Here is a 16,984-nt window from a genome sequence, read left to right on the forward strand (position 1 = left end):
GTGCAGGAGATGGGTTTGGTGGAATTTCAATTACAGACAAGAACTCTAAGCAAGGAATCAAACTGAACACTCCTCCTGCGCTTCAGCATGTGAGCGGAGGGTAGCGCAGAGACCCGAATAGGCGCAGATGTTACACATTGGTTCCAACATGAAATACATAACTGCAATGATATATGGAAATGTGTGCCATTTTAATTGTAGAAAATGGAGGTGTGCATGATGAAGCCAGAAGGTGTCCTAGTTATAGTGAATATACATAAAAGTAAGGAAGATCAAAGCAATGATACTGGGTGAATTAGAATTAAAGGGGTACTCCAATCTCAGCTATATCAATGGAATATACCATAAATGACTGAGAGATGTGGATCCCACCTGCCGTTGTAAAAGGATCCTTGGTTGTAGATCAATTACCTTGAAGTTAATTACTTCAGCAGTATAATGGAGAGATCTCTGTCCTATTCATATTTCGGATAAGATTCCTATTCATATTTCTGATAAAGTTATACAACTACATGAAATAATTCTTAGAATCTCAATACAAACTGTAGAGTGATAGTAGTCCACTGTTTGGCTTTAACAGATGGTCTGTAAAAAGAGACCAGGAGGATCATCAAGAGTCAGCACTGGAGTTCTGGGAAAGAGCCGAGTATAACATATGACTGCTGCAGCCATTGAACTAAACTGTTCCTTACCGATGAAATGTTGATGAGATATGAGGTTGGTCCAGTTATAACGACTGGTTGGCTCCAGCTGATATTAATACTGTTGGGTGATGTGGCAACGACTGTGACATTTTGTGGTGGCCCATCTGCAGCTGCAGAAAATGGAAAAATGGTGAACCATTATATATTATACTCATTAATTCAATCAATCAATCAATCAATCAATCAATCAATTAATCAGTAAATAATATATGAAGCAAAGCAATTCTAGAAAAGTGAATAGAAGCAAAGATACATTCAGGATGCTTCAAATTTAAGAACAGTGAGAATTTCTAATCATACTCAATGTGCTGAAAATGTTTGAAAGCATTTTTTTTTTATATTTTCATTGTAGATTTTTATCCAGTAACTATATTAATAGTTTGGAAAATTAGATACATTAAAGATAATGCATTGAGGCTTGAGAAGAAAGACATAACCAAAGGTCATCCAAAACAAGAAGCTTTTCTATGAACCTAGTATTCCCATGAATACAATTTGTAAATTCTCTCATACAAAACAAAATTCAACAATGTTAGTATGTTAGTAGTAAAACTTGTTAGAATTGACAACCCAAATAACAAAATTCTTGTCATCTAAAGTCTAAGAAAATTATTTTTCTATAGCATCTAATGATTCCTTGTTTGTAAGACTTCCCTCATTGTTACCATTTTGGTTTTGGACTGTCTTGATGTTGTTTATCCTTATTAATTCCATACATAGTTCTCTGCTAATTCTCATGTTAAGCTCTTCATAGTAGATGTAAGCACAAACCGGGTTGTACCTTTTTATTAATATGATTTTAGATGCATTGGAACAGTAAAAATAGTTTTAAAGGTGTAAATAATTGTTAAATTACAACTGTAATGTGTTGTAATGTGTAAATTCAGTCCAATTTACATGTTATAGAGCAGGAAGAGCTGAGCAGATTTAGGCCTCATTCACATCTGTGTCAGTAATCCATTTGGGGGAGTCCGCATGGGGACCCCACTGAATGGACTACTGAACACATTTGCAAGCGGTGTGCAGTGAAAGCACATGGATTCCCATAGACTATAATGGGGTCCGTATGCTCTCCGCATGGTCACTGCACGGAACATGCAGACAGAAATGTAATTCACAATCTACTTTCCTGTCTGCATGACTTGTGTGGAGACCATGCGAAAAGCACACGGACACCATTATAGTCTACGGGGTCCATGTGCTTTCACTGCACACCACTTGCCAATGTGTTCGGTAGTCCGTTTCGGAGGGGGATTACCGACGCAGATGTGAACCAGGCCTAATAATTATCACTTTGGGGACAATATTCAGTATAAGGCTGCCTTCACACGGAGTAACGCCGGGCTTGTAAAAGTCCTCATTCACAGCCGTACACACGAGCGCTGCGGAAGGCTCCCGAACACTTTCACTTCAATGGGAGCGCTCATAAAGCTGGTGTTACAAGCTCTCCCATTGAAGTGAATGGGAAGTGTTCGGTGGCCTTCTGCAGCACTCGCGTGTACGGCTGTGAATGAGGATTTTTACAAGCCCAGCGTTACTCCGTGTGAAGGCAGCCTAAGTCTAAGGCCCCATGTAGTGAAACGCAGCAAAAAAAAAAAAAAAAAGTGACAGAAATGCCTTGCAGTTTTTTCTGCAGCGTCTTTCAATGTATTTTCATAGAGTTTTCCTCTGCAGACTTTCTACCGCATCATACCTATACAAACAAGTCATTGTGTCCGCAGGTATGATTGACATGAGTGTTTTTGAAAATGCACTTTTCTGCTGCAGATTTTTCTCTGCAATGTGTGGATCAGTTTAACCAGAAACCCATCCACTTTGCAAGTAATGTAAAATGCAGCTTTTTTTTGCCACGGTGTTTCTGCTGCAGCAAAAACAGAGCATTTTCACCACATGGGGCTTCAGCCTAGCTTACAATTCATTAATTTATATTTAACACTTAGTTGTTCTTTTCATACAGGGATGGCTGTCAATCACTGAGTAGGACCGCCCACTGGACTCCTAAGCCCAGAAAGAAATTTAAATTAACAAATTACAAATTGTGCTGATTGTTTTCCCACAAAGCTGTTCAGCTCCTCTTGCTCTATAACATAGTGCCTGCTGAATGGACTGCATTTTCAGTGTGACGGGTTCCCTTTAACTATCTATGTAAGGGCATTTTCACAATGGTATTGTGCTTCCTATTTTCCGCTAATGGGATATCATGTTATTTGACAAAAATCCATTGTCATAAAACACAGACCGGCCATGTAGCCGATATTTTCAACAATATCTTAGTAGAAAGAAACAATCATTATGACTTTTCTCAGTTACATTCTCATAACACAACTCGCTCTAAATCTGCAAATCACAGATTTATTATTTCCTCTATTTTTGTGTGTATGGTAAAACTGTTAGGGGGAAAATTGGCTTACGTTTATAAATCATTGCAATTTACTGACTATGGATGAAACATCTCTCCTATCATAATCCAATCACTTCCGCTCATAAGTACTTTTGTCCTGGTTTCCACAATAATGCATTTACTGTAACTAATAAGCATCATTTCCTGATTAACATGCTTCTATCCTTGCACAGGAATGTGAATCTTATAGAGGTCAGGGTCATCTTTGCAATTCATCTGTGTCCTGATACTGGGGTAGTTGTAAAAATGTTCAGAGTACAGAATCTGGAGAACCAATCACTTGTGCATAAAGCATAGTCCCAAATAAACCGTGCGACTTAAAATTGATCATATTACATTATTTAGCCTCAACATTGATATTAAATGACATAGATTTAAAAAAAAATTCCAGAGATCAGGAAATTTGACTATTGTCCCTCCTCCTTTTTGTTCACTAAGAGGTGATGAGGGCATCCACACGACAGGAGGTGTGGGCTAAAGGCCAAGATGAATGTGTGACCAGTGGACAAGATGAAAGGGAAGACGACATACACGGTACAGGTTTATTATCCCAAACAACAGGGTTTGGGGGTTTTTTTCTCAAAATTTGGAGCACCATGTCTACAGTTAACACTGTATGCCAAAAAAGTAAATTTTAGCTCCATAAGGTCCAGCCTGTTTGGAGCTTAAAAGGGCTCTATCAGCAAAATTATGCTGTATGAGTCCCACATATGCGTGAATAGCCTTTAAAAAGGCTATTCAGGCACTGGTAATCTTATTTTAAACCCCCCTCCCATTTTAAAATAAAACTATAAAAACATATATGTAAATCATATCTTAGCGTGCACGTTGGGCAGTCGTGCATGATCCGACGTCATATTCTGGCATGCCTTCCTCTTCTTTCTTCTTCTTTCGGCGACGCCCTCCGGTCCTGTCTCTTCCCCTGCTTCATCTCGTTTTCTTCCGGCGGGTCAAATCCGATTGGATCAAATCTGGCACGTCTGCACTGACATTGAGAAAAATGGCGCCGGAGTGTGCATAGTAGCTCCGAAGGGAACGCTACTGCGCACGTGCCGGATTTGAACCAATCGGATTTGAACTGCCAGAAGAAGACGACAATGAAGCTGGGTAAGAGCGAAGACCGGAGGGCGTCGCCGAAAGAAGAAGAAAGAAGAGGAAGGCGTGCCAGAAGATGACGTTGGATCGTGCACGACTGCCCAGCATCCACGGTAAGGTATGATTTACATATATGTTTTTATAGTTTTATTTTAAAACGGGAAGGGTTTTAAAATAAGATTAGCGGTGCCTGAATAGCCTTTTTAAAGGCTATTCACGCATATGTGGGGCTCATACAGCATAATTTTGCTGATAGAGCCCCTTAAAAGAATTAACCTAAGGTCCCATGGGCTGGAAACACTGCGCTAAAGCATCATGGTTCTTTCCGCAGCGCTTTGAACAAAAAATTCACAGAGATTTCCTCTGCAGACTTTTTGTTAACATTATATCTATGGGAAAGCCACCAGGATTTCCATATATATAATTGACTTGTTGCCATTTCCAAAACCATGCCGATTTTGGAAATCACAGCGTGTCCGCGCTGCAGTTTTAACTGCAAAGTGGGCATGGGATTCACATGAATTCCATCCACTTAGCAAGTACTGTATAACGCCGCGATTTTACCAGGTACTAAACTATAACTGCATGGTTTGGGGAAATCTTATAAGGCTGGGTTCACACCAGCGCTTTGTTTCCGTTTGGGGATTCTGTCCCCAAAATCACTTGAAAATGTGGAGAGAAAAGTCCTTGAATGGAAACCTGTAAATAATTTTTTGGGAAAACAACTACATTTTAAATCTTTTATGTTCTGTATATTATAACAAGTAGTCTAATACATCCAATGGTGGTTCGTGTCTTATTTACTGTATTTTATACTATACATATGATCATATCATTGCTTACAATAAGTCTACCTTTTCACAAAGATTTTTGGGGGGTTAGTGATTAGTTTGGTAAGTTAGTAGATTTTTATAAGGAATTTTTCACTTACGACCAGATAATGTCTGAACAGTAATCCATGGTGATGAAGTACCGTATCCAGCATTTGTACTGGCACTAATTCTAAATCTATACCATCTGAACTTTTTTAGGCCATATATTGTCTTCTCAACAGTATTCTCTTGGTATGAGTAGAAGTCCTGGCTTCTCTCAATGCATTCAGCATGGTTATCATTACACTCAGTAGAAAGAAGTTGAACTGTGATTCTGTAAGTCTTTAGATAGCCATTTGTATACTCTGGTCTACTCCATTGCACTGTGACACTTGTGGAGGCGACATCTAAAACAGTAACATATCGTGGAGCGCTGGGAACTACAAGGGAAGATGTCAATTATAAAATATTTTGTGATATACATTTATACTATTTACTTTATTACTAGATAACCTGCATGGCACTAAGCCAAAAGACAATCTACCCTATCTACCCTAAATAACATTTTGGTAGAAATTTTCAGTGAAAATAAGTATATTATATTAAATGTATCCATATAAATATCATACAGATCCATTGTGCATGAATGTTTACACGTATTGTAAATCAGCTACAAATATAGGATGCAGATTATTGTAATAAAAAGCAGCAGTAACCTACAAAGGTGGCAAGCTTCCTATTCTTATTACAATAAGCATCAAATATACCATTTGGCACATAATAATTTAAAGAATATTTTTCCATCTTACCATGACAGAGTAAACCTACATTCACACGAACGTGTCAATTCACGTGAACAGCCTCATTTACAGACAGAGAAAGTTATGTGGCCGATTTTCACTGTTGTGTGAATATAACATTAGCTGAGGCCCCATGTTAGGGAAAAGCAGCAGTGGGAAAAACAAATGAGATTTCATTAATATCATCCACATATTGCGTGAAAAAAAGCTGTGGAAAAACTGCTCGGGAGTCCCTGCTAAATAGACCCATTCGTCAGCAAAGGAAAGCCACAACGGAATACCGATGCACTGCCACAGCATTCCATCGCAGCAAACCCGCGGCTGGAAGAGGAGTTTCTCTTCATTTTCTGCCATGTGAATTTAGCCTGCATTCGGGTTTCCGTTCGTGGGGTCCCCAAATCTAATCTGCATAAAAAAGCACTTACCTTAGGAAACTTGCAGACCTCATAGACTACAATGTGGTCTGTGTGGTTTCTGCTCGGTTTCTGCACAAAAAATGCGAAAAGAAAAGTGCTGTTTACACGATTTTACAGTATCTACAAAGTGGAGGGGATTCTGCCTTATCCCATTCACACATTGCAGAAAAATATGCAGAGAGGACATGCTGCGATTTCAAAAACCATCACTTTTTTATAAATCGCAGCATGTCACTTACAACTACGGGAATGCTGGTGTTAGCATTACCAATGTGTTTTTTTCCATAGTGCTTTTAGGCTGTGACTTCCTTTGCGGGGCCTTAGCCTCAATGTCAAGTGTAAGAAAAGAAAATATATAGTTAATAAAGTACAGATTTGGTGTAATTTTCAGGCACACCTGGAATTTTAGGTAAGGTTTTAAAATTTTTTTTACATGTTATCTATATTTTTAAAAATTCCAACTAATCCTACAGTTCTGACTCAGTTCTGAATAATACCAATATGCTGAAACTTCCTGTTTTCTATAGATTTCTTTGCAGCAGTCACCTCATTGATCAGCACCCTGATGATAGCAGCTACTATGTATATATAGAGAAGACATAGAATCCACTAGCCACAATAAGTGATTTCATCTGGGGCAACATGGTGGCTCAGTGGTTAGCACTGAAGCTTTGAAGCACTGTATAGTCCTGGGTTTGAATCCTGCCAGGAACAACATCTGCAAGGAGCTTGTATGTTCTCCCTGTGTTTGTGATCCCTATATGGGGCTCACAATCTACATTTAAAAAAAAAAAAGTGATTTCATCTTCTATCTTACCCCCCCCCCCCCTTGCAATGACCTCTACAGAGGTCCCAGGAGACAGGAAGTCTCAAACCATTTTAAGCTAAGTAGCAAGAGTTGGAATTGTAAGATTGTTAAGATTTTTTAAAGTATAGATAATAACATGGAATATTAAAATTAAATTACAAAAAATTTAAATATGTTAAATATAAAATTTAATTTAAATAATAGGTCATTCCTGGCAACACTTTCTCTCTCTGTATTTCAGCATTAGTAATATGGAGCTATAAAGACATTGTTGGACTCCATGGAAAATAAGGAAAATTCTCCGCTAGAAACCATGAAATCAGAAATCATACAGTAGTACATCAGATGGCTTACGCATAGGGTGCATTAATTAACATATTTTTAATTACATTTTTAATATTGTTTTTTAAAATCCCATTGACAAGTTTGATAGGCAACAGGACAACAGAATCATAATTATTTATAAAGAATAAAATAAGAAACGCCTCACCAATGCACACCTGCTCCCGTTCTTGTCCCTTCACGCGTGCCCACTGGTTTCTACTTCCTGATCCTTCACTGAACACAGGAAATGTTACTCAGCCAATCACTGATAGAGGCGGAGCACAGTTGTGGCCAGTGGTTGGCAGAATGGCCATTTTCTGTGTGCCTAGAGGAACTAAGAAGCAGAGTTCGGTGGGGAACTGTGAAGCATGAGAATTAAAGGGGAACAGGATTAGTGACATGAGTATGGCGTCTTTTTTTTTAACACATTAAGAGCAGGTTGTAAGTTTTTTTTTTCCCATTGACAAACTCCTTTCAGGGATTGCTAATTTATGCCTTTATATTAAATCTATAAGAGATTATCATATTTTTGTATTTCGGCTGATACAATACGACCTATGTCATTATGTCATAAAGCCCCATTAGGTCTACACTGTCCCTTTTTCTGCACCCGCTGTTACTGCTGTGGTGCCCTTTCTCCATCACTGCAATGTGAAGATAAATTTCTAACTTATCTTTCTAGTTTCTACCATATCTTTAACCAGAAGAATTCTTGCCAATAATAATTACTAACATGTATTTCCAAACAAACATCCTAATTCTCCATGAAGCAAGTAAAAGCTGACACATAGTTGTGTGCATTTTTATGGGCATACATCATGAGTATTAGATCACCAGCTTGTGGTTTTGGCAGTTAATTGCACAATGTTTTCCATTTATCTAAACTTTATCTTACACTACTACATAACAGCTGTATTGTTGCTTTTAAAACAGAATGACACTGACATCTTAGGTGAAAGTAGACACTTTCACTCATTAGTTACAATAGACCTATGGCCATTACTAATAATATTAGGAATGTAACTGCTGAAAATAATAATTGGAAAAAATAAGTACATTTAAACCATGCACCAATTCCATATACATATTAAAGTCAATCTAACATGTCAATTTGTAAAAATTATTAAATTAATAAGTGTGCAAAAAAAAAAGTTCTTGCGCCTTTTAAGCTCCTTGCAGAGGACTGTATTACCCATTCATTTGTATAGGCCTGTACACATGACTTTGAATTACACAGTTGTATGTGGGGGCTGACAGTCCAGGCCATGAAATATGGGAAAGGTCCTATTCATGTCTGCTTTTGCGGCCCTGCTTCCGCGGTTCCTATTCATTGAATGAATGTGATGGCGGAAATATAGCCAATGCAAGGGTAGAGCACAAGTGAAATCCATGTGCTGCTTGTGCGCTGGCTGTGTCCTTCATTAATGGCTGGCAGTATGCACATGTGGGCAGTACATAGGCAGTAAGTACAAGTGGCAGTAAGGCCCCACGTTATAGAAACACAGCTTTTTTTATTGCAGATTTTGTTAGTTTTTTGAGCCATAGCCAGGAGTGGATTGAGCAGAAGGTAGAAGTATAAGAACTTCTTATATATTTCCCATTCCTTTTGCAGCCATTCTTATCTTTGGCTCAAAAAACGCAGGAAAATCTGCCACAAAAAACTGCGCTTCCGCAACGTGGGGCCTCAGCTTTAAAGAGTTAAATTCACTCCTGACTGTGGTTTACAAAAAACACTGAAAAATCTGCAAAAAAAAAAAGGATGTGTTTCCACATCATGGGGCCTTAGCAACATAATATGATGGTCCAGGGGCAAATGTAACCTCTGAGATTTCCATTCCTGGCCACTTCATTATGAAACTTGTGAACAGACCATGTGGTGGCCTCGGCTGATCTGCGTAAAATTCGCCAGTGCTCTAAGGCCAAGTTAAACATTTTGTTTTGTGGTGCAGCAATGCACACTATTACAAGCAGTGTTGTGTATTGTTTTCTCATAATCTTGGAAGCAACAATGTGTACAGCATAAGTGTATTCACACAATGGCAGATTTCTGGAACATCAAGTTGTACCCCTGTAATAGGGTATCAGTAGACTTTTATAAGTCCTAGAGTTACCCACTATATGTCTAGACTAGGCTAAAACTGAATTATGTTTGCATTTAAAATGGTCATGGAAAGGGCACAGTATGCTGCACTGAAGGACCAAGTCACGTTAAGTGCATTTCCACCATACATCTCTGGGACAGTATGGTGATGTCTATAGGATTCTACATTTCAAGTGATAGCTGTGAAGTCTACCAAGATTTTCAGCAAGTTCATGTAAGTTAAGTAGGGTAAAGAAAAGTAATACCACTACTTTGTGATTAGCAGAAAATTAGCTGATATGTAGATACCAAAATGCCAGACATCAAAGCTCACGATAAGTTTTTCAGAGGCCACTTTCACCTGACAAGCAGTGACCTTCCATGATACCCTCTCCTAGTTTGATAAACTGTATGCTGAAACAGGCAGTTTTAGGACGATTACACTATTGAGTTACAGATACAAACAGGATTACTGTTGCTTTAGCATGGAGAATTGGATTTCCATTCTTTGAGAATGACCAAAAAACCCTCATCAGAGCTTCCAGGCACAGCTGGTATTAGTTTGGACACGTTGCTCCATGTATCCTATACTTACTGCACAGCTTGTTTTCATTTACTATAGAGGAATCCACAAAGATGAAGTGATCACTGTCAGCATCAGGAGCACATATCCCCAAAATATTTCATAAATGTTTTATATTTATCTCCTCTATACTAAATCCAATGTCAAGTTAATCATTGATACAGTATAAACATCTTTCTTTGCAAATGCCAAATATGCAGCACACATGTAACACATTCCATATAAGGGGATGAAGTGCGCAGGGTACATGTCTAATGTAATAACACAAATATAAGGAAATCTATTGAAAAATATTTGTGACACAAATCCTGAATGAGCCACCGCAGAAGTTTATGGTTCCATACTATACAGTGGGGACCTTAGAAAGAGCATGGAAACTGAGAACAATGAATAGTGTAATGCTGTGCTTGCCAGAGGTTTTCCCATAGACCCACTTGTGTACATAGACCTGAAGTGCAGTAATGTATAGGATCATTTACATGATGTTGGTGTGAGGCCTTAGGCTATGGCTACGACCAAAGATAGTTAATGGAGTTGTACTGCATCCTCTAGGGCCATGATGGCAAACCTATGGCACTCAGAGCCCTCTCTTTGGGCAACCGTGCATGGAACAGATTATACTGTGTGGGGGCCACTGTAGAGCAAATTGTACTGTGTGGGAACTACTGTGCAGCAGATTACACACACAGTGGGTCACAGTGGAGCAGAAGGCTATATAAAACCCCATTCATATGACCATATTTTGCAGGTCTGTAATTGTGTGCAATTGTGTATCCACACTTTAATAAGGTTAAATTGCCGTGTTGGCACTTTGTGATAAATTAGTGGGTTTTGGGTTGCAGTTTGGGTACTTGGTCTCTATAAGGTTCGCAATCACTGCTCTAGGGTACCGTAACCACAGCCTCTAGTCACATAAAGATCAAACAGGGCTAAATCCTTTAGTGACTAAGCCCTCATATACTGGGCCACAGCAAAAGAGCGCTGCGGGAAAAGTTGCAGCAGAAACACATCATGTTTTTTCTCACAGCATTTTTCAGAGAAAGTTCCCACCGTGCTTCCCACATATGGGATAATAGCTTCAGACAGATTAAAAGATTTGTACATCTAACAAAATCAGAGAAGACTAGAGTATTATAGTAGTCTTAGGGAGCCTGCACCCGGAGTTTACGCTCGCTCATTCTGAACGTAAAACTCGTTCAGAGTGAGCGGCGTAAAAAACAGATCCCATTGACTTGAATGGGTGCCGGCATACGCACGTATCACATTGTAAGCAATAAGTAAAAAAGCCTCCCATTGATTTCAATGGGGAGCGCACATATGCCGACACCCATTCAAGTCAATGGGATCTGTTTTTTATGCCGCTCACTCTGAACAAGTTTTCCGTTCGGAATGAGTGAGCGTAAACTCTGTGTGCAGGCTCCCTTAGCGCCGTATTACAGCTACATGCAACTCAGAGTCATAATACATTCATGTGTATATGCTCCATGTTTATGTTTAGTTTTTGTGTTTTTTAGAGATGTATTAGTGTGACATAGGCTAAAAATAAGGTATACATGAGTCCCCCTGCGAACTTCCGGTTGGCACATGCGCAATGGAAGGGCGGCAAGAAGACTTCCTGTTCCTTAGTGAATTAACCAGGGCTGGGTATGTACTTCAGGGTATGGTCCTCGGGTTACGACGAGCCTGCTGCAGAACCTCATTTTCTGAATGCTATACAGTGTATAGCATTCGGCAAATGAAGGCTGATTGTGTAGCAGGCTCGTCCTTGCTACGAGCAGGTAAGTATGCTGTTACCAGTTGACTTTTTCTCATTGAAATGAATAGACCAGCGTTGATTGGCCAGTTGCCAGTGATTTGGCCAATCAACGCTGGTTCTGCCAGAGGCTCGTCTGAGGAGGTGGAGTCTAACATCGGACTATTCATTCCAATGAGAAAAACTCTTGCCTGCCCGTAGCAAGGACGTGCCTGCTGCAGAATCAGTGTTCATTTGCCGAATGCTATACATATATATAGCATTCGGCAAATGAATATATATACTGTATAGCATTTAGCAAATGAGGTTCTGCAGCAGGCTCGTCGTAACCACGAAACAGTATGCCTATACCCCTGCTAGACATGGCAAACTCTCAAAACCGGAAAGAGATCTTCGACCGGAAATAGGAAGGGCGGGACTTAATCCTTTGTTATTGTTGTCAAAGGGGGACTCATGTATAAACATGGCCTTACAACAGATTTTATTCATGTCATGCTACATTCAGCATATACATCAATCTTGGTAATGAAATTATGCCAGAAAAACATATGCATTGTACATACTCCATGTATGACTAGGCTTTAAGCTTCAACATCAAATTTTAAAAATTTTGTGTGAACTCTATATATATAGTATCAGGTTAAATGGAAGAGTCTAACCAAATATTAAAAGCACCAGCTTCTTTAATTGAAACCCCATTTCGGTGTGGCAGCTGGTTGCAAATTGCAGATTGCTTTGACCATTGCTTCTCAGTTCACTCAATAATCTCAAGCATAAGGCAGCTATAATGTAAAGGTCACGCAACAATACTTCTAATGTTATTATGTTACTTCTCCTCTGTCAGGCCAGTATAACAGCACATGTTTGACAATTACGTTCAACTCATCAATGATAGGACGGTGCTAGTTTCAGTTATCAGATAACCATAACATGTGGTGAGGATATTGAATACTGCTGCCATCATAAACACTGGATTACCGCATTATAAATTGTCTCTTTCTCGAGTAATAGAAGAGAAGAGCATTCCACTGTCACCAAATATTCATTTTTTACCCCATAGTCTGTAAAATATGAGTGGGCTTCTCAATATAATATACACTTGTAGTCTTAAATAAGTTACCATTGTTGCTATACATATGTTTTACTATATTATACTAAATATCATATTGAACACACAAACACACACATATATATATATATATATATATATATATATATATATATATATATTCCCTGGGGCTTCTAACATTGAACCAGGCCTAGTATGATGCTCTATCAAAGTTGAAATAAAGGCCATCATTTCCTGTACTAAATATCTTCACTCCCATAATTGTCAATAAGGGCAACAGTTGACGGTAAAGCTGTTCCAAAATTTTTACAAATCTGAAATCTTTAAAGGGGCTCTATCATTGGGAAAAGTCATTTTTGGCTAAGCACATACTTGCATAGCCTTTAGAAAGCGTATTACACACCTACCTTTTGTATGTAAATTGCCTCAGTAGTTTTTGAATAAGTCTGTTTTTATACATATGTTAATTAGCCTTCTCCGTGCACTCTGGAAGTGTCTGTGATCACAGTCTGCTATTCTCTATGTGTCTGAGAGCAGGGAGATGAGTCATCATCATCATCAGCCTCTCTTCTCTCACACACATAGAGAATAGCAGACTGTGATCACAGACACTTCCGGAGTGCACGGAGAAGACTAATTAGCATATGTATAAAAACAGACTTATTCAAAAACTACTGAAGTAATTTACATACAAAAGGTAGGTGTGAAATAGTCTTTCTAAAAGCCATGCAAGTATGTACTTAGCTAAATACGACTTTTCCCAATGATAGAGCCCCTTTAAGTGTAATTAACATATCACTTTTTTTTTCTTTTATATGGGGGATTATAATTCTTTGTGATATACTTTATTAAACGATTGTACTATTGTAAAGTTCTTCTTAGCAATGCTCTATGTAAGCATCCCATACTCTCTCTCTATTAACAATATATAGCAAATGTCAAATCACATTCACTACTTGTTTTTAACTAGTGATTTTTCTGTCTTTGTTATAGCTAGATGGCATAAAACTGGAGATACAGTTGTTTGTAATTTTTTTACTCCCCTTTGTCATCTGCTATATCTGTATATACTGGTAACAGAGGATGCATATGCATCTCCCTAGCGATGCATAGTTAAAGAATTGTTAAGGAGAACTTTAGAATTAGTTTTTTGCTAAAAGAAAGTACAATAGGTTCATAAAGGATATTACAAAAATGTTAAGCAAACCTCTTCATATACACTTTAAGAAGGTATATACCAGCACATTATATAATCATGTATTTCAGATTCAAATACTATGCTGTCTTTGGGAAAGGTATGTTAAATTAAGAAGGCTGTGCACTTGAGACAGTTCCTATCCGTATGCCCCAGTGTCATGTAGATGTAATAGAGGGGAATCCCACATTTAAGCCTCTTCTCTAGTAGAGAGGAAAGAACGGAGTGTCTCTAATTGGAAGACAAGATGCATCTATAAGTTATAGTTTCCTCCGAGGAAGAGAAGGTAGTGAGAGACAGGGGATTGGGGTTATCTCTATCAACCTCTATTAATCTATATTTACCATCTATTCCATGTTGATGACTAGCAATTATCTTTTTTTTCCTAGATTTGTCAGCAGGGGTCTACATCACATAACATTCTGAATGCAAATATAATGTTCAAGCAATTTTACTGTACAGTGGTTCAATTATTAAGGTTCAATTATTGGCGTCTACATAACAATGACAGCCATCCTATTAGGCTTTACCTCTGGTAGGACTTAAAAAATGGCCAACATTGACACACCTGAGTGGCCTGCCATATTGAACCTTCACAAATCTACAAAAGTGTTCCAGGGTGGCATTTGGATTTTATTCACTGTATGAAATCCTCCAGGAGCTGCAGTTGCCATTGACCGTTATCTCCATTGGCCATTGCAGCGAGGTATCAGCTGTATGTACCAGCTGACACCAACAGCTGATGAAGCTGACTGCACATATACGGCACAGTGCACTATCTACCACCTGCTGCGCAGTACATGTACTGTACATGAAGAGGAAATAGGAGAAAGAATTTGAAAAACATGAAAAACATGGCTGCTTTCTTCAGGAAATAGCGCCACGATAGTCTACAAAGCATGCTTGGTATTGCACCCAATTCAATAGAGCTGAGCTGCAATAGACATATGTGGTGCTGTTTCTAGAAAAAAAAACATCAGCCACGTTTTTCTAATCCAGAGCAGCCCATTCAATAGCCGGAAGCCAGAGACTCTAACAATGTTGTAGTATTGAATAAACAGGAGAAATTTCATCATTAGCATGCAGGTAAATTGTTTGCAATTTCAAACTAAGATTAATTTTATGTAACTTATTGCAGTCTTATCAAAGATTCCAGTACAGATCTTATCAGAATTCTAGTATAAAAACCCAAATTATGGTTATATGTGATGCAGTTTCCTATCATTGAGCTTCATTTGTACATCTGATCCAGAATGATAAAAAAAAATCATGATATAAAAAAGCAACATAAAAAATGACAAGTAACCTTAGTGTGGAATGTTAAGGCCAGACACAGTGTAGGGAGACAGTGAAGCTAATTTGATTTCACCTTACGTCAAAAATAAATGTACTGTCAATGACTCAGTGCTGGATCTGTAACCATGACTAATGCCACAGGACCATTAATAAGAGGCTGACAACAGCTACAGAACTATTCCCAACTTCAAATGAGAGTTGCTGACTTACACACTCATCCGAAAATTATTCAAAGTTTATATTCACAAAAAAACTATGTCACCGTTTTATTATTTTATGTCCTCTCAGCTCTGCTAGTGTTACCACATGCCTTTAGCTTTTAGGGAATGTTCACATACAACAGCGGTCATGCAGGCTGTGTGTGCAAAAAATATATATGTGGTTTAACCATCACCTTCCCTGGAACTGGTTTTGTATTCAAAACCACATTCAATGTGGTTCTAAATGTGGTATTGGAAAGTTAACTGTGTAAAAGAAAAGCAAAGAAAAAAATGTGGCTGTGATTTATAAAACACACACTATGCCCTTGAAATTGTATTATGCATTATATATTATGTATGTATTATGTATGCATTATGCACCATGCCTATCAATGGGCTGTGCCTAGTACTGCACCCCAAGTCACGTGAATTGGGTTCAGCTGCTATATCTGATATTTCCTGTGAAGAAGATTGGCACTGTTTAATGGAGGACGGGGGATTAACATATATCTAAATGTAAGTATACTTTATGCTACATTAACAACACACAGCTCAAAGAGAGGAATAAGATAAACATACCTTCTTCAAACTTAGTAGTTGCATTACATACTTGCTCTACTCCTTCTCCCGCAGATGTTGCAGCTTTGACAGTGAAGAAATAAGTGGTATTGGAGAGCAGATCTCTGAAAGTGTACACAGTATCAGTAGGCAAGACTGAAGTAGTGACACTTTGAAATGTTAGGATGTAATGTGTTATTATTCCATTTGGTCGTAATGGTGGATCCCACTGGACCAGTATAGACTGCCAACTCGTTGCTACGCAGTGAATATTCTGGACAGAATCTGGAGCTTTAAATGGATATACAAGATATTAACTTTATTGGAAAATCACAAATATTACATCCATAATAATAAATAAGATGCACAATCAAAGGCTTATAAAATAAGACAGAGATACATGGTAACTACTCATACAGTTGATCATTCTTTTCTCACATTTGATCAGCTAGACTCACAGAATACAGGATCTAAGGTTAAAGCCCCACATAGAGGGCTGCAAAAAAAGTTATGAGGAAAAAACCGAGGAGGCAATGTATCACAGTTTTTCCCGCAACGTTTTTCACAGAAAACCTCTGAAGACTTTCTGTCTCACCTATACCTATAGGGTAACCTCCAGCATTTCCATAGGTATAATTGACATGTTGCGATTTCCAAAACCTCGGCAGTTTTGGAAATGGCAGAGTGTCTGCAGTGTGTATTTTTTCGCAAGGTATGGATTGGATTTGCAGTTATTTTCTGCACCAAAAATGGCTTTTTTTTAATTCTTACCCAATTTGGTTAAAAGGGATGGGAACATAAGGAGACTATGGCTCATCAAATTTTTCATCATTTATGCGAGAATAGCTCCTGGTCTACATTTCAGAATATGGCACCTAGGCATTATTAAG

General features: G+C 38.4%; 1 protein-coding gene across 1 annotated transcript in view; it reads right to left on the reverse strand.

Annotated features, from left to right (window-relative positions):
• The window catches only part of PTPRQ (protein tyrosine phosphatase receptor type Q), a 228,069-nt gene that overhangs the window by 64,520 nt on the left and 146,565 nt on the right, over window positions 1–16,984 (reverse strand). Inside the window, exons 43-45 of the mRNA XM_075274511.1 lie at window positions 16,116–16,385; window positions 5,132–5,452; window positions 693–814 (exon numbers count right to left, since the gene is read on the reverse strand). Coding sequence (XP_075130612.1) covers window positions 693–814; window positions 5,132–5,452; window positions 16,116–16,385 — 713 coding nt within the window. The remainder of the gene's footprint in view (window positions 1–692; window positions 815–5,131; window positions 5,453–16,115; window positions 16,386–16,984) is intronic.

The sequence above is a fragment of the Leptodactylus fuscus genome, chromosome 5, assembly GCF_031893055.1.
Source record: "Leptodactylus fuscus isolate aLepFus1 chromosome 5, aLepFus1.hap2, whole genome shotgun sequence".
NCBI classification, from domain to species: Eukaryota; Metazoa; Chordata; class Amphibia; order Anura; family Leptodactylidae; genus Leptodactylus; species Leptodactylus fuscus.